This window comes from Labrus mixtus, chromosome 10 (genome assembly GCF_963584025.1).
Source record: "Labrus mixtus chromosome 10, fLabMix1.1, whole genome shotgun sequence".
NCBI classification, from domain to species: Eukaryota; Metazoa; Chordata; class Actinopteri; order Labriformes; family Labridae; genus Labrus; species Labrus mixtus.
In genome coordinates, this window is record NC_083621.1 from 17,547,856 (window position 1) to 17,574,156 (window position 26,301).

General features: G+C 40.1%; 1 protein-coding gene across 1 annotated transcript in view; it reads right to left on the reverse strand.

Moving 5' to 3' along the window:
* glra1 (glycine receptor, alpha 1) overlaps nucleotides 1-25,846 on the reverse strand; it is a 125,640-nt gene extending 99,794 nt beyond the window's left edge. Inside the window, exon 1 of the mRNA XM_061048579.1 lies at nucleotides 24,458-25,846. Within this exon, the coding sequence (XP_060904562.1) occupies nucleotides 24,458-24,528 (71 nt within the window). The 5' untranslated portion in view covers nucleotides 24,529-25,846. The remainder of the gene's footprint in view (nucleotides 1-24,457) is intronic.
* Nucleotides 25,847-26,301: the final 455 nt, after the last annotated feature.

The following is a 26,301-nucleotide window of genomic DNA, read 5'->3' on the forward strand; positions in this document are numbered from 1 at the left end:
GTGATCGGCAAACAAAAACTAAATGAGACAATGCCTTGATCGGACTTATCTCGTGTTGTGTTTATGTACGACAATGAATAAAAAAAAAAAAACACACATTCAAGCTAGTGCACACAAACTCTCCTTCTGCTGCAAAACCTTCACTATACACAAAACACACACATTGCCCATGCATGCTCACACACACAATTATACAAACACAAACATCGACCTTCTAAGCAAGTTGCCTTCATCAGTGGAAAGCACTGTAAAACAAATCATGTCGGGTAGAGAGGAGGTGGGAGGAGGGTGAAGGCGAAGGAGAAAGGTGTGTGTGTGCACCACTGTGTGTGTGTGTGTGTGTGTGTGTGTGTGTGTGTGTGTGTGTGTGTGTGTGTGTGTGTGTGTGTGTGTGTGTGTGTGTGTGTGTGTGTGTGTGTGTGTGTGTGTTTGTTAAGTAGAAAGAGGGGAGGAGAAGGAGGGGGTGCAGAAAAATAAGTTTGGCTTCTGTCTTTGTCCACATGCTCCACACTCAGGTCACTCTGCCCCCCCCCCCCCCACACACACACACACACACACACACACAAGTACACTAACCGCAGCGTTAAACAGTGAGGATGCCGATGATGTTATAAACGGCCATAAATCACGACAACGATAATGACATTATAATGATCACAAGCGAGGATGTTGATGACAGTCATGAAAATAAGATATTTCATATAAATAAGATTTATAAAGCCGTTGATGCTCTGACTTATGGACGATTATGATGATGGTGAGGAAGACTAACGAGCTTAATACTGTGTGAACGTCTTGAAATACCCAAACCTGATGCAGCAGAGTTTACAAGATGAACTACAATGTTAACATGAGGTTTTTCGCTACGTTGGGAACAGGAACTGTTTTGTGTGCCATAAGACTTCAAAACCTTTAAAAAGGTGAAATATGCAACTTTCAGATCAGATTTTCAGACAAAAACAGAAGCTCTCTTTGGACACACTTCCTTCATCACTAAGCTCGCCTCTCCCTTCCTGCTTCCACACTTCCCACGCCCCTCCCTTCCGTATTTCACCATGTGTTTGATAAACATCTAAAAACAAGATTCTGGGATCAACGTCATGTTGACTTTATGCATCTCTAAGCCGATCAGGTCAGTGTATGTTGTTTATCTATTTTTGCTTTTTCACTCCATCATTAAGCCCCCCAAAATACAGCATCACGGAGTGGGCGGGGCTATCTCACTTCCCTGATGTGACGGCAGGGCTAACCGTTGAAGAGGGAGGGGTTCACATGATTGCTGGCTTAGAAATGTACTATAAAAACAGATTTTCTGTATTTGCTGATGCTGATGTTGATAGATAAACAAATCTCTTTGAGTCACTCATCTAGTAAATATAATTCTCATCTACAGTATTAATAAAAAAACGAAATAACAATACTACAAAAATAATTCTAAAGAGCTGAATTGATAGCAATGCTGCCTAAAAAAAAGCTTGAAAGCTGTTTTTCTCATTTAGTCAGTAGTGAATAAATGATGACTCACGCTGCGTCCACAGCTGACGGATGAGGCTGCGCTCTGCTGAAACATTTTTGACAGTGACGCTTATGATGTTGTAATGATCATAAATCAAAACACACATAATGAAATGATAGCCTTCGTGACTGATGATGTTTGAGATCAGACTGAAACATTAGAGAGAGCTGGTCATTGATCAAGAGATCATAAATCAGATCATAACACCGCGGCGGTTGTGCTTTTGATTAACTTTCATGATGTTTCGTCAAACTTTATCCTTGATTAGCATGTAGCAGCTTGTAGCTCCGATTTGATTTGAACTTTCTTCTCATCCATTTTTCTAAACTGTTCATGACTGTTGTCATGACGCACATGCAGAAATATCATTATGAAGTTTTCATTACATGTATTAAATCACCATGTAATGACAAAAGTCCTCTGTAGTTATAAATATATGTATGATTTGCTTTCCTTGAGAAATAACTGTGTGAACGGGCAGCAGTTCATCAATCATTATACTGTATGTCTTTCCATGAAATTAAAATCATTGACGTCACACAGACTTTCATCAAGCAGAAGTTTTTGTAATAACATTATTTTTACTGCTAAAAAACACACATTTCAAAACCGTGCAGACTGAATTTTATGGATTTGGGACACAGTTTTAGGGGCAAAATGACGAATGGCCGTGATATATATGAGGGGGTTTTGACTCAGTCTGCCGCCTCATGATTCAGTCTGAGTCCGATTCAACGTGGACAAATCTGGAACAAACAGCCAAGTTGAATGAGACACGCTTCAGGCCAATCTGAAGCAAGATACAGCAAGGTTTTATAACATTTATGGCCTTTTAAAGTCTCAAATGTTGACCTTTAGCTGCAGAACTCCCATTTAGGTAATCTGCAATTTTCAAAATGCCATTGCACAGTGCACAGCATTTGTCACGCCTCCAACTTTCATCAAAGTCAAGACAGAGATGCCGTAGATGACATTTGACATCTGAGAAATACTCCTTTATGGGGAAATCCAGAAATGGAAATCCTACGACCTGTTTGTTGTTATTATTCTTGAATGATTTTTTCACAGTCTGATGGCTATTAGAAGATGTTTTGGAACTACTTTATTGCTTCAGCCGGCATTATGTATACAGACTGCAGAGGATCAAACCTGATCTCTGCATAGATTATGAAAATTACACTAAAGATAGTTTTGTTAAGGCCTGCCACAAATCAACAAGTTGGTCTGAATTTATGACATCCGTCTAACTTTACTAACATTTGCTGTCGTAAACATGGTTATGGTTGTTGTGCTTCCTACGTCAGTCAGCTTGCTTCCTTTATTGGCTATTGTTCTGTTCCTTGTGACGATTCACAGAGTCCGTGCTAGGCCGTCCTTGCTGTTTTCAGATCGTAAATATTGAACACATTTAATATTTATGATTTCAAATTGGGACGGCCCGATGGTTTTCTGAGCAGATCAGGGACACACCTCACACCACAGGAAAATCGGGCCCAAACTCGGCCTGATTATCTTGTAGTTTGTACCTCGCTAAGGGTAATTTTCTATATTTTAACCAGAAACAACTACCGTTCTTTTTAAAGTCACCAGACTCCATTGACAAAAACAGTGATTATACCTACCAGTCTAACACTACCTCAATCAGTTAGTTTGTTTGTGTTGATGTGTTAATTTGATGTTTAAATGATAATTCGGCTTCTGAAAGAATATTTGTTTGACGCAAAATTACAGAAATAATTGAGTTTAAGACACTGCAGTTGACAAGCAAGTTCCTAAGTTTTGCTAATTTAAAAGCTTGTTTTTGTCAGTGGGGTTTGATGGTTAAAGCAGGTAATGAAAATTTCTGCAATGGATCATTTTTATTTTATTTCTGCAGGGATCCTTTCTGTATTATTGTCAGACACTTAAATTATCAATCTGAGACTGTCAGTGGACAAACAAACAGTTTTAGTAGCTGTACTCTCATTGGGTACATTTGCTTCCAGGAATCACATTGCGTCTCGGCTGGAGCAATTCACGGAAGCATTTCCAAATAATTTCACTGTCAGCGTCAACATGTCCCTCTAAGTTGGGCGGTGAGAGACATCAGACAGTCAAATTTAGTGTCAAACAAAAAAAGATTAAAGGTCAGACGTACCAGTGATGCCAGTTTTTTTTTACGACGGGGGAAAAAATGACATAGTGACTCAGAAGACAGGATGTGCTTTTTAAGGGCAGTCATGAGCAGAGGGATGACTCCGTTTTTAATTCCTGTCTGTCTACTTGTCATCACTGCTCCCCCCAACCCCCACCCCAATCTCTTTCTCTTTCTGACATCATTTTGACAAGATGAACACTGCTGCTTGCATCCTGTGTGTCCTCACACTTTTCACCATTTTATAAACATCAATGAGATACTAATTTATAACACCGCTGTTTTTGTTTCATTTAATGGAAATGTGTTGCCAAAATAGTAACGCTGCTAACAGATACAAAACTGGTTACATTCAAATGCATCAGATTGTGTTACCATACATGACATATTAAATGGAACTGTGACTTGACTCTGTAAGACTTAGACCATGACACAAATGTCAGAAAGTTTAAATTCTTTGAATATAAAAGTTATTATGAACCTCATAAAAAATCTAATTGCACATTTCATGTACAAGTTTTGTTTTGTATCGTATTCGTTGCATCAGGCATCACGTTTTTGGAATTTATACTTACACATTCATACTTTTCTGTCCCCCTGTAAATTATGTGTGCACTGCTTGTATCTGGTTGTATTAATTAGATTTTTTTTAGGGGGAAAAAAACAATCTCTGAGAGTACTGCAGAGGGCCAAAACGTTGACTTAAAGGATTACTAAAAATTCAGTGTTGCTTCATTGTTTACAGTTATTATGTTTAAAAAGCTTTTTTCCTAGATGCAGGGTCTGGGGTACATTTTTTGGACACTCCCGTGTGTCGTCAACAGCCCCCCCCTCCCCCCCGCCCCCCCACAGCTGTCCTCGTTCTGGTGACAGAAGGTCACATGTCTGCCGGCCGACACTGCCCTTTATGTCGTCACTCCTCTAGAATAACAACATCGTATTGTTTTTTTTTTTGTGATTTGACCACATATGACACGGTCTGATCTGAGTAAAAATCTATGAATAATAGATTGGATTCTTCTAGTTCTCTAGTGACAACATGACCTCACTTGGTAAATTTGACTTTTATTAGATCTGCATAAATAACTCTGAAGGACAGAAATATATCACTCCAAATATTCCTCAAAGCAGCATCTCTACATGCATGTGAGCCATGCTGTTGCAGAGTCTGTTACATTTCAACACAGGGTCCCCTCATTTCACTTAACATGATCAGGAGGAAGATGGATTGTCACAGGCCATCGGACAAATCCAGGCTGCTTGACTTTTTGAGTGGCAAAATGTCATCTGACATCAATGTGAAGGACTGGTGGAGAGGAGACCACGTTAAGAGCATGAGAGCTGTGATTAAATATCAGGGTTAGTTCAAGGATGTATTTCCTCCTAAGTTAGTATTGTGTTATTTAAAAAGATGAGTTAATTTCATTGCATTATTCACGGTCTGAAAAACTGCATCTTTTTATTTTTTTATGTCCAGTTGTCAGTTTCTGCAAATAAAAGACCAAAATCACAATCATTTATTTGACAGGTGGGATAAATGTTTCATCCATTGAAGCAAACGCCTAATACTTTGCTCAAGAATAAAGCCTATTCAATTCAAAACAAGTATACCTATAATAATGAATAATACAGGACCAGGCTACATCGCATGTTCTTTAATATGTTCCTGTTTTTCTAAGTGTCTGCAGCTCCTTTTCCAAAGGAGTTACAAAAACACAACTTTTACAAAGAATAAATAAATCTTGGGCTTAGATTTTTTTTTAACATTTACTAAAACTATTGTACCATCTTCTCAGCTCTATGAGAGATGCAATCACTGTGACCATTTTGAAACAACTACTGGAAAAGTATTCGTTCAACAATGCCTTGAACTGGCTGTCACTCATCACGTCTGTTTTCTTTGCATTTCTGTGATTTTTACATGTTTTAAAATACCTTATTGTTGCATTTTGTGAAGATGTTTAAGTTAAGTTTAGTGTACTAGTGTATTTGAATCAGGGACACTCTCAAAATAGAATAGTAGTAGTCTCTGGGCAGATGATGGCAAAAGTTAAATACAGAACAATCGGTCATGCACCGATTCATGCTATCTCAGAGACATTTCATAAGAGAGAAGAACACAGAACCATAAACAGATATTAAAACATTATGTACATGTTTCCCTGAGTTGTAGAACAGTCATCAAGATGACACATTCATGCTGACAGACTGGTTCCTTAAAAGTACATTTTTTGACTTCATGGGAGAGAGTGTGGCAGTCTGTGCAAAGTTTCAGATTAGTTGGAAGATTATTGCATTCTTTAAAGGCTTTAAAAGAAAAAGAAAATTTTGCAAAAGTGGAGTCAGGCCATGGGATACTTCTATCTCTGCTTGAGGTAGACATTTTGATATTTGTTTTATTTGCCTGTTGTCTCTGATATTATTTGCACCTGCTTGGGTGTCCTCTTGTGGATTTAAGATCTTGTTGTATGACTTTGATGTATACAAATAATGATACTGCTTTATAAAGAATGCTTACAATCATTATTAGAAGTATTATTGAGACAATATGTTGTTAAAAAGCATCAGAGCGACTGCTCTCCTTGCATGAAGCCTGAAGCAGCAGCTTTGGAATACCCCTTTAACTAAATTACTTTTATTAAATTCCCGCTGTGACTGATTGTTTCGACTGTGAAAATGATCTCAGATTACTGTGACCACTGAGATTAAATCGAACACATTACCATAACTGATTACACTGATGTGATGATTGTCTGCTGGAACATGTCACACTAACTGCTCCCTTGTTGTTCTGCTCCGAGGTCACACACTGACTGATGAGAGCGAGTGAAGTCGAGTCATTGATGATAACGATACGCGTCGATCGTTCATCAGCGCCTAATGACCTCGGGTGTCTCTGGCATGATCAGGCCCAAGCACCTGAAGAAACAGACTCCAAACACCAGATGATCGACCGATCGATGTCAACCCGATCAATGAGGAGACGTTCAGCTTTTTTTTTTAGGGTCCCATCACACTTCATCCAATTCTTCTCTCCGTGACAGCAAATTAGCTGGATCAGAGATTATCTCGGCAGCGGTAATTCCCTCTGCGACGTGACGAATCTGAGTTTAATCCTCTTTACAGCGACGACAAGTGGGAATGTGATAGGATCAGACTCTCACAAAAAAAAAAGTAAATTTCTGTTGTTTGGGCACAGAGCTCTCCGCTGAGATGACACAATGAAACATAAGACCCATGTGAAATGGCTTTTTAAATTAGCATTGAACAAACACACTGTTTGGATGATGACAGCGCTATCAGATTAGTCACAGACTGGGATTACACCAGTGTGTCCTCGACACAAACATCATTTCCCCCGGACGTGTTGTAGCACAGTACAAACACTTTGGACTGAATTACACACACACTGTGAAATTAAGGAGGGAGCTGGACTCACGCTCAAAGCCTTTTAACCTTTAACTGTAAGGGAAGCCCAGACGCCTTTTGTTACTCCACTGCCTCAGAGTTCACATCACGTACAGCTCACCCAGCACACTCCTCAGCAGTGTGCAATACATCTGCAATACAAATTTGACTAACAATCAAGAAACTGGTTTAGTTTTTTTTCCCATTTTAATAACTGCATCTTCCATTTTTACTAGGTTATTTCAGGTGAAGGTCCATAATGACTCTCGGTACTAACTCATTAGCTGACTACACAAGCCTGGCCCTGGATATTCACTGCTAATTTGTTTAAGGTAATTTGGATTTTGAAATCTGAATAACTTAATTAAGGGATATATGAGATCCATATTGAGTTCCTTATTGAGGGCACAGGAGGATAATTTGCGCAAACTGAAGACTGTTGACTTAATGTATATGATTAGAAATAGCTAGGTGGGCCCCTTGTTGTGAAATTAGAATATTTAAGCCAAGAAAATAAAAAACAACAAAGCAAAAAACTGCAAGCATGTAGTGATTAGAGATGTACCAATTGTGACAAATCCGGTTCGATATCGATACCGGTGATTCAAATAACAATTTAGTTGTCGATTGTTGATAACCATACCGATGTTATTTTCATTATTTCTTTTAGTTTGTGACTCTCACGATGCCCACATTTTCTCTCATGTTCAACCATCAAAACAGACCAACAGAGTTTGTCCAACATGTGACTCGTCTTCTCTGAATCAGTAGTTAGGTGTACTATAGCATTAAAAATGACGCGACACAACAGACACACATCCATTACTCATTTTTTTTAGACTGATCTCCAGGAAAGTCTCACAGTAGTCTTCATCATAGCACAAAGTAAAACTAAGACTGTGTATGCAGAGTCTGCATGCAACGTAACTGTAAAATATAAACAAGCACACACTTTTGGATTCTCACTTAAACTGCAGTAAGACCAGAACTATTGAGGCAGATTTTACTCACATGCTTGTCTGGAAGGAGACAAGACAGGGACTAATGTGGGAGGGGATTTAGAGTCCACCTCTGGTGCGTTGTGTATTCCACAATTTGTCAAATATTGTCACCTCTGATAAGAAACCTTCCAATTATCCATCTCAAGTTGTATTAGCCCTCCTGTCTTTAACCTCCCTGACACCATGCTTCACACCTTCCATGTGCATTCTTTCACAAAGCTGTTTCATCAACAAGGACACCAACGATCAATGAACACCAAATACGAGGTCAATGTTATTTTCTCTTAAACTGCAGCCTTTTTAAAAGGGTCATTCTGATTACAGAGATCGATGAGGGCAGCTTGAGAGGTGAAGGACAACTGGATGACTTACTCTTTCTTTGAAAAGAAAGAAAAACACACAAAAAAGAATGATCTCTTTCTCACAGTCAGACTGACCGGGAGTCAAGAGACTTTTGGAGGATGTGATCTGAAAGTTTGAAACTAAACTAACCAACCACACACAAGTATGTATTTGTTTCCTTATTGAATAAAGTGAGGTGTTTTGATTCTTGTAGCTCCTGTTTGGTGATACACTTCCCTTTCCTCTCCGTGTCTTGCATGCTTCAAAAGTAAAGATACATTTTCAATTCCATTCATTATTGTGTCCTCTGCTACTCCACAAATGCATATTCACTGGGTCACTGAGCAAAACGTCTGCCAGCTGTCTGCTCTATTTGCATAAATGTTTGGCTAATAGATTAGATTGCTGCTCTCAAAATCCCACCTGCTTTTAATGGTATTGCAGACAGTTCACACTGTAAATGTGGTGGGTTCAGTTTGCATGAATAAACCAGGTAATAGAAGATTCCACCTCTAACACTCTGTGGCTTATGTCCGATACAGGAAAAATAAAAAAAACACTCCTTCACTTATGTACGTGGCTATTTTAAGCACTAAAGATGTAGCCACAAATAGAGTAAAGCATGAAGCATAATTTAGAATACAAAGCGAAAAAAAACAAAAACGACTGCACTGGATTGCTGTGCTGTCTTTGTGTGTTTTGCTTTTTATTCCTCACCTAAAAGAGACAATCACTCCAGCTGTGTGGACACAGGAAGTGTCTTTTCTGATAGTATCTTCATAATGCTGAGTCTGTGGCTTGCTAGAGGTGCAGAGACAGTGTGCCAGATTCAACGATACCATATAAAAAGGAACAATACAGAAGGATGAGCCAGCAGACATATTTAAGGGCAGAAGGGTAGTTCTATACCAACTGTGTACAATAAGGACATTATTTCCTCTTTGTGTTTGACAAGCTATAATCTCTGAATTTAATCATATGTCTGCAGTGACTGCGCACTAGCACCTTCACCAGGCAGAGGAGTGTGTTCAGTGGCGGACTGCTGTCACGCATCCTGTTCCACGGACAGACTCAAAAACTCTTTTGTCCCCCTGGCCATACGTCTGTACAACACCTCACGGTTATGGCAGGGGGAGAGCGCATAGTGACTCTTGGACTAAATCTTCCTTTTTCCCTTTCCCATCTGCACAGCTGTCCCAAGAGTCAGCCTCTAGTTGGACACTTTAATGCTAACCTCACAATTATTTAAATCTCACCTTTAATGTTTGCACTGCCTGTTATTTAATGTCTGTTTTTTTTGATAATTTTGCACTACCTTCTTTTTAAACATTGCTGTACATATATAAACAACTCAACTTCAGAAGGTGAACACTTTTTTTATTTGTTATATTCAGGTCTAATTAATTTTTTTCCTCAACTGTTTATAGGTTCTTGTTTAAATTTCACATATATTTTTATCCCTGCACCGGTTATGTACATGTACAAAGTCTATTTTCAATTGCACAGGTTTAAGCTTGATTCATCTAGGGGTATTCTTTAAAACTTTTTTTTGGGTCAATATATATGTATGGGAGGGGGGCGTCTGTTCTATGGTTAATTTGTAACAAATGTTTCATGTCATATCTATCAGTCTATCTATCTATCTAGTTAAAGTTCAGGCCGGCTGCACTGATTTCACACTGTGTCAGTCTAAACGATCACCTGATAAATGCATCCTCCCACTCCAAGGTTTTGGTCGTACTTTCAACCACACCAACAATCTAGCATCTTTAAGATATTATGTCTGTCACTCCTCAAATTCTGCCTGTAGACCGATCTGCGAGGAGTGATGAGGTCGGAGTATTGACACAGTTCATTATGCCTTTGTAAAAAAAAACATTTCAAACCACTACAAAAGTTTGTTTTCTGACTGAACTAATGTATTTATGAGAAAAATATTCTGCTGTCAAAACATGACAATAAGACAAGGCTCAAAAAACGGATGTAGACCAGAAAATGTCCCTATGTTTTACTCATCTTCCCTTGTTTTGTAAATCTATTTGAGTGACCCTTGAATCAGATAATTCCAGAGAGTTTAGCTAAAGCAACTTCAAATAACTTTCTGATTATGTTGCTTTTGTCGCCCCCCTGTGGACAAAGTGAACATCTTACGTCTTTGCTTGTCTTGTCCTGTGCATGTATATGGACTGTTTCCTCAAAAATAATCCTCAATCGTCTTTACTTGAAATGTCTAACATGCAACTCACAATCAATCTTTGATGCGGAAATATGTTTTTTTTTTTAAATGTATAGCTTTCTGTAAATCTCCTTATCTGACACCGTCCCTGCGATTGAGGTGCAAACATTTAAAACTACTGCATAAAGAAATATAAGAAATGATCATATTTGGTTTTGTTGCTCATATAGAGGCATCAGCATTTATTTCAGTATGTTTCATTACTCCTCATATGAGCTTTAAGATTAGATTAGTTCATTTAAACATAACATTTAATCACGTTTTCCATGAGCCCTTCTTAAGTATCTGCAACACAGGTTAGATTTCAATTTGGACGACTGCGTCGGTCTGTTTCTTCCTTAAACACTCTTTCAGCTCTTCTTCACAGTGCTTCCGTTGCTATTCAATATGTAAACACACACACTTTAATAGACTGGATGAGCTACTATGGATTGAAGTGTTTTACAATCAACTAACGTAACCAACAAAGCACAAACCCATCCAAGGCCCCTCCATCTGCTTTTGTTGATAATCTCCCCCCCCGAGCGTCCTGCTCTCTGGGTTTCCATGATCAAAGTTCGGATTTGCTTTAATTATTTCAGATCAATGCTGGCTGCTGCTACTTTGGAGAGCCCGTGTCCAATGCTGAGGCAGCAAAGAAGAAGCAAAACAGCTGAGTCGTCCCTTGCCGGTGTGTCTAATATGCACGCAGCAAGGAGAGGGGAAAAGCAAGAGCGAGAGCGAGGTGTGGGCTAATGCAAGGCTCCAATCATTAGCCCTAAGTGTTCCTCATTATGTTCCTCAAGCCTCTGAAGACCTGAATCCCTAATTGATCTCATCCTGGCATTTAGTAACACTCAGGAAAGGAAAGGACTGCTCGCTTCTCTGGCACTAACAAATAGGCTTGCCTGGCTCCTGCAGCAAACACCCACTCATCACAACAACTGAAGCTCTGATACTCAGATGGCTGAGCTCCGTCACACACAATGCTGCTTTAATACCATCAGAACTAACAACAAAATAAAGTCTCATTTTCACATCCACAGAGCGAAAAAAAAAAAAAAAAAGTCAAGTTAAAAGCATTCCATTCAGGAGAGATATTACAGAACTATGTGCAGCGCAGTGTATCAGGTCAACACTCAGTTGTGCTCCAGTTGCTGCAGAGGTTTGTGTTGACCCGTGTCTTCTGCTCTTACTGAGTGTTTAGTGCCGTCATTTCAACCTGCTGCAGAGTCTGTTTTTGGGCATTGGACACCTTCCATGTTGGCTCAAGTGAAGCCACAGTGTCCTGTAGGGGGGGATTTTAAAATGCATCAATGTGTGTGTATTTAATGAGAAATTTAATTGAAATATACCATATGGCTGGACTAATTTTTCATGAGAGCCGTAGCCAAAATGAGCTGTCTGGCCACCATAAATTATTTCTTCCTCTGACTGCTGTCTACAGTTCAGTATAAAAATACTACCAGGCTGTGTGGTTAAACACATTGAGTTAGGAATATACCAAATTTGAGCACAAAACTTGTCATACCAGAATTTTGAACATGATACTAGTTAAAATCAGATTATATCGATACCTGTTTGGATACCATGGCAACAAAAAAAAAACAAGTCCTCGGTCGAACAGTATGAGGTAATTTCTTATTATTAGTGCTAAGGTGCTAATGTTTTTGCTCCCCATCAGAGCCAAAGTGGCTGCATTCCCAATATGGTAAAAGGGGCGTGACATTTCCGAGAACCGTGCTGAGCGACTGACCAATTACGGCAGAGCCGACAGGCTGACCAATCAGATCAGACTTGGCACACGTGGGGACTCTGAACGTGGGCACCTTCAGAGCCTTAGAGAGAGAGTCAGAAGCGAGCCGGTGCATGGAGCGGCAGGACATGAAAACAGACACTTCTTTCAAACTTTAGCTATTGTGAACATACTTTAGTAGGTACATAGATTAAATATATGAACCCCAAAAACGGTATAATATGACCTCTTTAAAACATGTTGGATACAAAAGTATCGAAGTCTCACTGTTTATCCCTGCTTCCAGGACTAATGCTAAGCTAAGATAATTGCCGCCTGACTCCTGCTGTGTTACAGCAAAGACATGTATTTTCTTTTTATTGTCTAACTGTTGGATAGAAAGCAAATACTTTAAACCCCAACTCATATCACAGTTTTTCTAGCTGATCGAAAATACTTTTTTTCCATTTCCCTTTCCCTTTCTGTGTCTTTCTTTCTTACTTTTTTCCTTTGGTAATTTGTTTGTTCAGTTCCAGCTATGCCTTTTCCCTAACTGCCCTATTTCTCGTCCAACACTATCCTTTGAATGCATTGTGTTGTCTTGCACTTTTATTGTTTCACAACTTTGCACAATAAAAAAATAAATGTTGAGCAATGCATCTGCTGCCTTTGTCATGTCAGCTGATATCATCCGTTAGCAGCACACATTCTCACACGTGTTAACACAAACTACTTGAGACACAAAGTGCTTGAAGCTGCTTGGAACCTTGACGTGTAATAATCCAGCCTGCTCCCTCATTGTTGACCACTTTGAGCATTTAGCCAAGTTTGACTCTCAGTGACAAGGCGAGGACGCGTGTCACTTTGACAGAACACCGGGCTGCTGATGGACTCAGTATGAGTCCTTGTTGCCGGGACTGAACCTGTGCACTACAGTCACTAAGTCCCGCTGTCATCTCTAAAGGTCAAACTGTGTCCTCTAGTAAACTGTTGGAAACCTTTTTGTCATTCAGCTGAATCTCTGAGGCTGACAATATATACTTTATACACTCACATGAGCTGTTTTGCAAACAGTATATGATGTAGTCCAGTCTGAATAAAAGCACAAACACTGAAAGGTTCCTGGTTCCATTCCCATTTGGACCAGCTGTGTTTATAACATTATTGTGCTAAGAGACTCTCTGGACACTACATCACTTATTTGATAGTAAAAATCAAAAGCTTCTAACATCTAAAAATACATTTTAGGGCCAAAGAAACATAAAGTCACTAACTGATAAACATGATGTTTCCATCTCACAGGACTTCAGCTAGTACAGAAATGATTCCTCAGCATGTTTTATATTCAGGTGTCCATATTTTAATCTAAGTGATATCCAGGAAAAAGATTTTTTTAAATATGATAATTTTCTTTTCTCTGATTCTGGGCCAATTCTTTGATTTTGTGAATGACTTTAGTAGTTTAATTAATTACTTTAGAATCATTTGGTAATAAAACTTATGAAACATTAATATCACATGCATGAATTCCCAAATAACAAATTACAATTTACCAATGCAGGTAACACTGTGAGTTCCTGCAGCCCTTTTACTACCACTCATTTAATACAACTAATGACTGATTAGAAAGTGTTAAGGCACGTATTCTTCTCTTCCCTTTACATATTGAACAAACCTTCAGAAGTTAAGATACTGTTTTTATGTGCAGAAATAAGTGATACAGTTCTCATATCTGTTAAAGTATTAAACAGTTAAAAAGAAAATATAAGGTTTGAAAAGTGTCAGGATAAACCACTCAATCGTGACCTGATTTTTCATATCCGTGCTTCCCGTGCAAAAAACAGAAACTACACTTTAAATCAGTGCATTTTAAATATAAATGTTACAGGATGGTGTGATGCTGAACAAACAGGGGATGTCTCATAAAGCTGGGTTGTAATTCTATAAGAAAACTGTGTAACTGTAAGTAGAAAACAATAAAAACTGTCCTCTCTCACTCGCTTTCTAAACAGCTTCTGTAGCAGAAAGTAAACGTTTGTCTTCTGCTGCTCTCTCACTGCACTTTAATGACACAAACCTACATGTACTGGAGCTAAAACAAAAACATTTCGTGGAACTTTCCTCCACTGTAACCAAGTTTCAGCACTGAGAGTGCTTTAATAATACACTCCGATATTTATGGTGCAAATCTGTCTCTGTCTGCTGATCAATAATGTATTATCATAGATCAAGTTTTGGAAATGGACCTGCCCAGAAGTTAATTATCATAAAGATGGTAGCAAACTCCACCGCAGCAGTCGATTGTTTTTCATTAGAGGAGCTGGGAAATTGATCACAGAAAAAAATATATATATGTTATGATTTGTTATGATGGGAGATGTGAGTGATAAATATGGTCCGGGTACCTGCAGAACAAATGAAAGAGCCCGAGGGCAGCTTCATAAATAACACAGTGGCTTTAATTTGGCTGGAGCAGGGCTGTATGCTAACTGACAGCAGATGATTTCTGAGAGGGGCAGCTGGCAGGGGAGTGTGCTGAGCTCTCCATCTTTCCGTAGTGTCCTTGAGCAACACAATAAATCCCAGCAAGCTCCGAAGCCTCTGCTGTGCAGCCGACCCTGATCCTTCAACGCTGACCCCCCCCCCCCCCGACTCTCATGTTCAACACAGCAAGAAAAAAAAAGACAGATGCGACCCTCAGGGGATCAAAAAAAAAAGACAACTCAGGGTTGAATTGAGAGCAGATCAGATCCTTTTATCTTCTGTGATGCTCACTGTGTCACAAACCTGCTTTGTTTGTTTTGACCAGCGTTCCCTCACTTTGTCACATCTGCCTCCAGTTACATCAACACAGGCATCAAGCCAGCATGTTTGAATCAAGAACCTTATAGTGCCTTCTTAACCTTTACATTAGTCTGATTTTACTTCATCTAAGGATTTATTTTTATAGGTTTAAAGATGCTTAACTAGACCTGAAATTAAAGATGCACTGATGGTGAAAGTTAGGGCCGATGTTTAACATAACAAGTTAGCAGGTTGACGATTCTGATACGGATGTTTTTTTTTAATTCATTCTGTTAATTCTTTTATTCCTTTCCACTTGAAATGTCACTAGAACATGTCTTTACAAACTTTATGACACTGACTTTTCTCGGAAATGGTGTAAGACCCCACATTGCCGACATTTTATTTCATGTTTGACCATGAAAATAAATCAATTTGTCGAACAGGTGACTTCTTCTTGCCCAATAAAAAACCTTTTATCTAAATCAGCAGTTAGTTAATCTAGCAGGTTTATTAATTCTGGGTAAATAATCTGGAAGAAGAAGAAGTCAGAATTAAATGCCCAAGATTAAACTCACTTTAAACAAAGGCTTACAGCGTTTGGTGACTTCAGTCATTATGGTCTGACTTTGGAGTTCTCAGTCAAAGTAAGGTCTGCTTCTTCTGTGTCTCCTCTCAGAAACTGACTACAGCCTATGTAAGCTTTTTTGGCAAACAGAGTTTGATTTACTAGAACATTTTTTGATTTAAAACCAGTATTTAAAGCCCCTGTGAGGAGTTTGTAGCTGGTTGTGAAACAAAGTGAAATGATTAGTCAAGCCTCTTTATGAGCTGCAAAGGCACACAAGACTATCATGAAAGGATTGGCTACTTCTTTACAGTTATTTCAAATGCCTTAAACCACTGATGCAGGGTAGGTGTCAGATGAGGTGATTATCGGCAGGCTGCCCGGACAGACTTTTTTTATACATATATATATATATATATATATATATTTCCACAGCAGAGGTCCATCAAAAACACTATTAACAGAGACAAAATAAACTAAACAGTAAGAGGTACTGCTTCGTCCACAGGGAGCACAACAGTAGACACAAAGCAAAAGTCCCTTACAGGAACTTTACAAATAATAATACAACTTAAAGTAATGTTTTTGCAAATCTAATACTTTTTTCTTCTCTAAGATGTTTCTGCAGTGTACAAAGGTTTGACTTTGTCTGACTTATTATCCGTTTGTCTTTACACATGCTCTTACGGTTTAATATGAATAACTGTTTGATTGCAAAAAGACAAAGGATGTCTCTTCAAATGAAGTCTAGGTCATATCTTAGGTGTTCAATTTTCCATCTCAGGTAGACTCGAGTCCACGTCTCAAGGGCACAGGCTCGGCCTTTACAATAACTCCAGATATGACATTAAAGGAGCAACAGTTCTTTATATACCCCAGTGAACAAAGCGAAAGAGGAAAATGTTTTTTCCTCTCATTTCGCACTTCAAGTTTGACCTTCCTCTTTGCCAGAACAACCACAGCAGAGACTCTTTTCTGTTCGACAAGTTCTCAGTCAAACCTACAATCTGACCGCAAGAAAGAAGAAAAAAAATGTCAAGCTTGAGTTTTGACTGTAAATTCAGCTGACAGCCGACACTGACTCACAACACTTATAAAGCTAATGAATGCCATGACCAGAAACGGTTCAGCGAAGTTAAATATCACTCAGGCTAACATGACATTCCATTAAGTCATTGTGTCTCAGCTCTGTTTTGTCTGACTGTCTACAAAGAGGCTAACCTTTTACTTAATGAACACAGCGCCCGCAAACTCAGGCTTTTCGAAGTCACTCTGTTCTCTGGGAAAAAGTCACTTTTGTCCAAATTTTAATGCTGCCAGTTCACAAGGAGGACTTTTATTCAATATTGTGACTCAACTGACATCCACGGCTCTTTTTCAACTTCACATCATTTAAGGAAGCAGACGAATGACCTTCTCTGAATGGCCAAATTTCAACATCAATTCATTCAATGAACTGGTAGAGTCGGTACCAGTCGGATTTAGCTGGTAATGTGATGCTGGTATATGTGTGTGTGTGTGTGTGTGTGTGTGTGTGCTTGTCCAGATCCCCTCATGCAGCTGTGTTTTCAAGGCCAGCTCAAGGTTACCCTCCAGCAGCCGACAGGTACGCGGCTGCAGGCTCGGCTGAATATTCTCCCCGCTAATAGAAATTATAGATTACGCTGTCCCTATAGATCGTGCATACATTTTCCACTTGAACGGCGTCTTGATGGTGTTGCATATAAAGATCTGTGGAAGCAGCAGCCATATTTCACCAGGGAGGTTGAATCGTTTAGATTACATGTTTATATGGACTGCCTGTTGTTTCTGCTTGAGAGAATCAAGAGTTTTATTGAATAAGAAATCCATAGAGGAAAAGGTCACTCTCTTGCACTTTTGGCCTATGTTAGGATGAACAGTTTTCATGCTCCTGTGCATAGTAACGATCCGCGCAAGCGCCCAGAAATGAGAGAGGTGATCAATCTGCGTTATCACATCATGTTAAATGATCAAAACGTCTGATGAAGAGGGAGAGATTGTTTTTATTTTATTTTTTTTCCAGTGGAGAAGCTTAGAAACCTTGAGGTGCTTCATTTATTACACTGCGACAAACAAAGTTGTAAAAACCCACATGAGCCCTCCTGAAATCACTCCTGCTGCCGGAGTTTTTTTTTTTTTTTTTTTTTTTTAAACAAACACACTATAAACAGAAAAGCCTCTCTGCCTCCGCCACTGCAGCAGTGTGAGATAATAAATTAAGTCCATAATTATGTCTAAATCAGTGAATACAAATTTCCCTCGAGAGGAATCTGTAGCTAACTGTACATATGCTCCACTTTTAGCATTAACCTCTTTTGCTGAACGTGTAAAACACATTTTACACAAAACACTCCCAACATAAACACACACGAAAATGCTCAAATCAACGCATTCATGAACACACACACATCTCGAACTATCTAGGAAAAAAAACACACACACACTAACACCATGTTTCAGAGAGGAGAGTTCCCCAAAGCTTACTGATCTAACCTCAAAAAATGCTGCTTTTCAAACATCAACCTCCTCCTGGCTGGAAGAAAAAGCAATACAGCAGAGATGTCAATCACTGTTCAAAGGCCTGTCAATCATTCTGACTGACTGATTGGTTTTCCCTGATGGTCATGGTTTGTGCATTGGCATTCTTGAAACGCAACACTGGCTGGTTTGATTAATCATTGCTGCCTGAGCGGTCGATACGAGAGGCTGATGTGGCCCGAGGAGAACGACATGTCCGTCCACTGTGTGCACTTTAAGTCTCTTCCTCAGCTCGACTCAGGCTCAGATATGCTCTTTATAAATACTGTTATTGTTCTGATACAGTATAAGCAAGTAATCATGCCAGATGATACGAGTTCATCAGTGTCAACAGGCAACACATTCTTGGTTACATCTTGTCCAATATGGCAGCTTGGTCTTTGGTCTTACTCTATATGACAATCTATTTAACCCCCCGAGGGTCACTTTTTCTCTTGTTGGGCTTCATGATCCGGTTGTCAGAAAAAAAAATGCAACATCTGTTTGGACTTGAATACAGTTAGAAGCAATAAATAAGAAACGTACACTTCGTTGTTCAGAACACGGCTTGCTTAGTAACATTTGCATCATACAGTAAGAGATTTAGATGTGCAGGTATTCCAACCATAGACTGTATACAACATGGACATAGTCTTAGTGAAAATGGCCCAACAGTTTTGAGGCCCAACAATGGTGGTTCTTGTCACAAACTAATATCTGGTCTACCTGGAAACAGGCAAAGAGGTGGAGCTGAAGCTGAAGCCCTTAATATGAATGTTAATGGGGCTTCTGCGGCTTTTGTAGCCAGCCTCAAATGGACACTTGAGGAACTGCATTTTTATGAACTTCTTCATTGGCTTCATTTTTCAACATCAAAGGTTGCCACTTGATTAAAAACATGGATTAACATTCAGTTTTGTTAAGTCTAGGCATCAAGTTAACTTGGTGATGTAAAGGACTTAAATGTCATGGTTCAGATCCTGGTCTGGGTTTAAGTAAGTGTAGTATAAAAGGAAGTCAACGTACAAAAAAGGGCTACATTGACTCCTGGTTTCATCAAAGCCCTTTCTTATGGATAAAAGTCCTCTGTTCTTTTTTCCAATCCACTGTCCCCTTACACCTGCCCAAACTTTAATACTGTTTTATCAGACTTGAACAGCACAACAAATAAAAAAGCTAGAGGGAACCGTCCAACAAAGGACTCTAGTTTGGTATTACATTCTGAAGCATTATGTCTCTCGACAAGCTGCTGTATTTAAATACTTTGGAGTGAGAACGGGTTGCAAGAGAAGCTCAAATTATCAAAAACGGTTTGTCCTTTAGATGCTGCACCATTAAAGTGTTGTGTCCAAAAATACTTCCTTGTACATGACTATGAAACATAAAATGAAGGCCACTGTTTGTAATTCTTTATGTGCACTGTGTGCATGATTTTGAATGTATACGGACTACATTTTTAAGAACTGCAGCTCTTGTTTTGGCTCTTCACTGTGTGCTCTTTTTTGGCTTTCCTTGCTCTTTGCTGCTGTAACACTGTAAATGTCTCAGTTGTGGGATAAATGTAGGTTTATGTTATCTTATCTCGTCCATTGTGACAAACATAGTGCATTTCCTGTTTCCTAATGCTTGATCAGAGTCTTAGATTTTTATTTGACGTACGTACAGAAAGAAATAATGCCTTGGCAGTAATTTTCACACAGCCAGAAGAATCTGGATGCATTTCAAGGCCAGCATTTTGATTTGTACACAGAGCAGTCTAGTATTATGACGGCAGCATATTATTATTTCTTAGGTCATCCAGAATGCAAAATAGTTCAATAATTAGTTCCACCTTTTCCACTGGCGTTCTTAAAACTATTGAAAGTGCTTTGAATATGGATCGTCACTTTGCTGGAAAAGTTGAACTACTTAATTGAAAAACTTCAGTAAATAGAAGTTGAGGCAGATGGCAACAAGGGAAATTATCTCACTTCCTTGCCTCTTTCTTTTACCTGCCTTGACAGAATTCACAGATTTAAAGCTGAATACAAGATTAAAGGTTCTGTTGAGATGAATGTCCTCAGGGGCCAATCTCAATCTAAAGTCTCAGCTCTTCTCTACTGCTTCTTTGACACATTCTCGGAGCAGGGACAGAGGGAGAGGGGAGAGATATGTGCGAGCATTAAATGTGTATTCATCAGCACTGGCCCCGGCCATTGACAGGCTAATCAATGTTTAGTAATAAGGCTGAATGTGGAATGAGGTGTGGGGGGTCTGGGTCGGGACGGAGGGGAAAGAGATATCAATTAAGCAGGGAACTGCAGAGTCTGGGCCCGAGGAGCTGAGACGGCAATATCCAGACTCTGGTTCATTAACTAAACAGTGTGTGCTGAATGCAAAACTCCCGTGGCCACCCTCCCTTCCTCCAAACACCACCAGCCAAGGCGCCCATCCCAAATGTAAACTGCTGCCTTACTCAATGGAAATAAGGTGGTCTCTGCAGCAGGTAGAAAAACGCCTTTGATAGCTCACATAATGAAATACCTCGGAGGCCGTGCAGGGAAATAATATCCACACATGATGCAATAAAGCGAAATGTGCAGAGCGCCTGCAGGTTGGAAATGCAAAACAACAGCCGAACGCATTAGCAAATTATATTGTGAGATATTTGCATACAATATGCATTCTGTGTAAATTAGCAGGAACAGTGGGTAAAAGTAAATAGACTCATTGCCAGCTCATACTTTGTTCCCAGTGTGGAAAACAAGCCAAAGAAAAAAAGATGTCGTTTTTCAAAAATATGGAGTTTATGTATCGCTGCATCTTGGAACAATGGCTGCCTATATATCCCATTTGCAGACTTCAAAGGCACACCTCCGAGGCCAATGGTCCAGTTCTATAATATTCAAATGTGTTTTGATTCTTTGTTACTACCTTTTATTGGGAAAACGTTTGTTTTTCTGTATTTGATCTGCTCATTGGTCTGATCAGATCTAAGATTGGATGGTTTCTAACCCAGGATTCCAGGTGTAGCTCAAATTTGTTGCACATGGGCTGATTGGCATACTGGAGGCCCAACCTCTTTTGTCTATAGGTTTCCACGTTTTAGTCAGTATAAGTTGTAGAATGGCCCTTCATATGTTCCACACAGGGCACTGATGGGTATTGATTTTTCCCACTTTTGACCCGTCAAGAATCCACTTCTGCTATCTAATTGGTATGCCCATCTCGAGCACATACATATTTATCTGCTTGCTAAAGAAGGCCCAAATACCAGCCCAATTAAAAAACTTACTCTGAGGCCAAGCCCAATAGAAGCCCACTTTACCAAATGAACCCAATTTGGGCCACACTTTGAGGTGTTGGCTGGTGTCCACACTACAACTCTACGCTAAGTTTAAAAAGCAAATAGTACTTCTTGGGTTTTTTCACGATACTGTTGACACACACAAAACCACATAAACACAACAACCCCCTTGTCCGAGGTAAAATTACTATTTACTGTCAGTTTGCATTGATAAAAGTTTTCTGATTAAGACAGCTTTTGTTGCATATGACATTTTCCCAGTCACACTAACAGCTTGAAGTACTGACCATTTTACTGAGCTCCCAGCACTCCCTTTATTTCTATCAAGGTACACTAAACCCTTCTAGAGTTTATAAATACTCCTGGAAATAACTTTCACTATAACACACATCTCATATCAACAGATGGCACAAATGCAAAAACTTAATTAACTTAAAATACAATATGTATTCTAATGATACTCCCAAAGGGCTATTTGCAAAAGTTACATGGTTTATAATGGACGAGTAAATTTAACTGATGTTCAGGATTCAGGACCTGCCCTCCTTTGAGCTCATCTACATTGCCATTTTGAAACTTTAACTGAATTAGAGTCCGAATACTGAAAATCTTCATGAACAAATAGAAGTTGAGGAAGTGACTCATCGTGTAGCAACCAGGCTCTTCATTTAGTGGACTTGTTGCCTGAACTTTTGGAGCTCAATAAACCTCAAACCTGCAGCTGTTACTCACGATCCCAGGAGAGCAATTTACAGCCTGTGGAGGGCACTGACACCTGATACTTTCTCACTCTGTATTAAGTGCATTCACCTTGTTGATGATGCATTAGGCATCTCAAAGTGGCCTAAAGCCAAATACCTCTAGAATCCTAAATTCCCCTCGGCTGCCCATCTCATTTATCCACCACACAGTCTTCCAAGGGCGTGGAGAAGTCTTCAATAAACCTTAAAAAATCATTCTCTCATCCTATTTGGTGGTTTAGATCAACTTTGTGAGTGATGTGTTTGCATACTGTCAGTGTACTGTATGTATTTGGGGCTGTAACTAACATGTACTTTCATTGTTGAGTCTTCTGTGGATTGTTTTCTCAACCTACCTGACCCTGTTTGGTCACTTAAGTAAATATCTTGTTTGTCCATTCTCAAAGAGATCGGAAGTACTGCAAATACAAGACAATAGTTTTACGTTACTTACTTAAAAATCATTCAAACCTATTAATCAAGCCTCAGAGTAGAAAGTGAAATATTTAGAGGTTGACAGCTAAACTATTTACCATCAAAAATGACCCATCGGCCCAAGTTAAACCTGAGCAAAACTGCTGTTGGTCATATAATCTTCCTATATGACACAAATGAAAATTTAGAGGTTATAATTCAATATTCCTGTGTTGAACATGCAAATATTAATGGAATTAAATTAGCCTCCATCCTTAAAAGAAACTCTTTGCATGTAAACTATACATTTAAAATCTATATCTATTATTCAACAATCAATACATCATCCCAAAACAAGGCATTGTAATGCTCTGGATCTGTATTTTCTTACACTCTATTGAACACCAATGATAACATTAACGAGCAGCACAACCAACAACCATGAGACTCAGCTGACCTTCATGTTCACAGTAATTGTACTGTACGATAAACACAATGGTAGAAACCACCAAATCCAATCAACACAATTCCACTCCAAACAACAAAGATTACAACAAACATTTTCATCATTTTTTTTTTACCAAAGTGAATACATGTATTTTGGGAAACATCCAATTCGAGCGACGATCTAACGACTGAAGCAGTGTTACAAAATACGCTGTCTCTACTGCTGCAAGGATGACAGGAGGATTTGGATGCTGGGGGGCTCTGCATGCGAGAGGGCCTTGATGAATAGGCAACTTTGGAGGCAGCAGGGATGAGTAAATGTTGCTTCCAGCAGAGAGAGGGACCGGAGTTGACCTCAAACTCAACATGGGTGCACACGAGGAGGGGGGGGGGGGGGGGAGAAAAAAAAGGAAAACACATCTGTAGCTGCTGTTATTCCTTATACAGTTTGATGCATCCAAGAAAGGAAAACATTTTGAAATTGAAGGAATGATCGTTTAATTGATCTGTTGTTTTCTTTCTCTGTGTGTTTTGCAGGTTAGACTGGATGTACAAGCAGTGCAGCAGCAGCAGCAGAATGACTTGCTGTTAATCGATTAATGGATCGCTGGTAATGAAAGAAGAAATTACAACCAGATCATCACAACAAATGATTGTCTTATTGAACCGGTGAGACTAATGAGAGGAAGCTGTTAGTCTGGAGTTGCGGAAAGACTGAAATAGTTCACATTCTTTTTAGATGAAATAGACATCGAGCGGTCAGAAAAGCTTACTTCTTCCTACACACAGACTGACATGACAAACACAAGCTTAAACATCAGTGTGTGTGTGTGTGTGTGTGTGTGTGTGTGTGTGTGTGTGTGTGTGTGTGTGTGTGTGTGTGTGTGTGTGTGTGTGTGTGTGTGTGTGTGTGTGTGCAGTTGTTTGCCGATAAGGGCTCCAGGAGTCAAACATAAGAGAATCATCTAAATGTCACAACACACAGAGCCCTCAGAGTCTTCTTTTCTCTCCACATGCCTGTTGACACTCTGGAGAAGCACTCAGACCGCCCACTAGTGGTCGCTGTTTGCGTGGATTCAGTGCGACTTCATTTAAAACACTTGTACGTGCCTGCTTCACGTGCACATGAGCAACAACGCACTGAACCCAAAGGCAACTTTCACAAGCTACACCTGGATTCATTTTACCCCCGTACACACTTCTGAAGGGACCTCTTATTTTCATGCACGTCCCAAACGGCACTAAAGCAATAAAAATGCAAATTGCAATTTGCTCAAATTACACACACATCAGTATTTTCACTCAAGTCCACTCCATGCCTTTGCTTACCTGATAAACACTATCGTTTCCCACAAATAGATCCCCAGCGCGTTTAGTCGGCACATTTTTGCCAGTCTCATTTTGTTTTTGGAGGAGGGGGGGTGAAGGTGTTGCTGAAGGGAAGGGAGGGGGGGTCACACTCTTGAGAGGATGACAAATTCCCCTCCAGAGAGAGAGAAAAAAAGATCCTTTAGTGGTGGAAGAGGAGGAGGAAGAGGAGGAGAGGGAAGGGGGGGTTATGGTTATGGTTTATGACCTCCAAGGTGAGCCGGCAATGTTCCGCTTCTTTTTTTTTTTTTTTTTTTTTGTCGGTTCCCTCAGATCCCGGAGTCGCCGGTGCTGAGCCGCGGGATGCTCATGACCTCACCGGCCGTGAAATCATGTTTGTGTCACTCCCTCCAGCGGGGAAAATCCACAAAATCCAACCCGAATTATTTTCAGGACCACGGACAGAGGCGTGCAGAGGTACCGGCGGAGCTGCAGGAGGAAGCTCGTCCAGGTTTTTGGTTCCGGGGGGGGGGGGGGACAGAGAGGGGAGGAGGAAGGTGGGGGGGATCTCGAGAGAAGGTTAGCCGCTCACAGGCTGCTGTTAATTGACACACAATTACACCCTCTTAAGTCCAGTCTGTGAGATCCACGGCGCGTAAAGGGGAAATGAGACATAATCCTTCAAAAAGAGCTGTTTGGCTTGCCTGAAGCTGCGTCTTAATGTCTCCCGAGGTCTTATAAACTGTGCATGTGCGTAAAATCCACAAATTCCACGAAAACAGAATAGTCCCACACAGAGGAGTTCGTCTCTCAGATTTGCAGGTTTTCTCTCACACGCATCCCACAGGCAGACGGATCGTCGCTCTGGATCCGTGCGTATCGGCTGTTGCGGGAGTCCCGGAGCTGCTGCTGCTGCTGCTGCTGCTGCTGCCCAGAGAGGGAGATCTACTGGTACAACTAGTCTGACTCCCTTTCTTCTTCTCCCTGTCCTTCTTCTTTACCTCCTCCTGCTGCTGCTGTTCCTTCTTCTTCCTCTCGTAGTTGTCTCCCAGGGGCGAGTAGTAGTAGTAGTAGTAGTACTTGGCGCTGAGGCAGCACGGCTCAGCTACTCCCATTGTCTGCTGGTGGTCAAGTTGGAGACGCACCGGCGACCGCTGCTGCTGCTGCTGCGCTCCGCATCCGCTCCCATCCGGGCAACGCGTCCGTCAAAAAAGATGAAAAATGTATTTATCCCCCGGTTGACAGCGTTATAATAGCGTAGAGAGCTGCGTATCGGACTGATGTGGACTCTCTTCCATGACAGGAGAGCGGCAGCGACACTGGCCCTTGCCCCGGCGCACTCACACACACTCACGCACACACACAAGGAGGTACAGTATAGACGGATCAGCCAGCCTCAGCGCGCTCCGACACTGTATTTTCTTGCTGCAGTCATTTAGCAAACTCCAAAAAACGCACCTCACAGCGGACAGACACGCCCACAAGATGATCTCATTGGCCAGGGTAGCCTCGAACGTGTCAATGATTGGCTGACAGAGTTGTCACTAGCTGGATATGAGCTCTGCCCCTCATGCACAGATCCCCCCCGAGGAGAAATCCCAGAAATAAGAACTTATGATGAGTTCAAATCGACCCAATCAACACATTATTATAGAAAGATAGTGTTTCTGTGGATCAGTAGTTGTTTTTAAGTAAAAGAAAGGTTTATTATTTGTATGCCCTTTTTTTAAACAGTCATTTACATAGCAGAAATACAATAAGAAGATTTTAAAACAAAATCAAGACTAAATAAATGATAAAAAAAAGGAACTAAAATACAGCCTCAAAATTATGTTAATACATAATAAAAAATAAATACGTTAAAG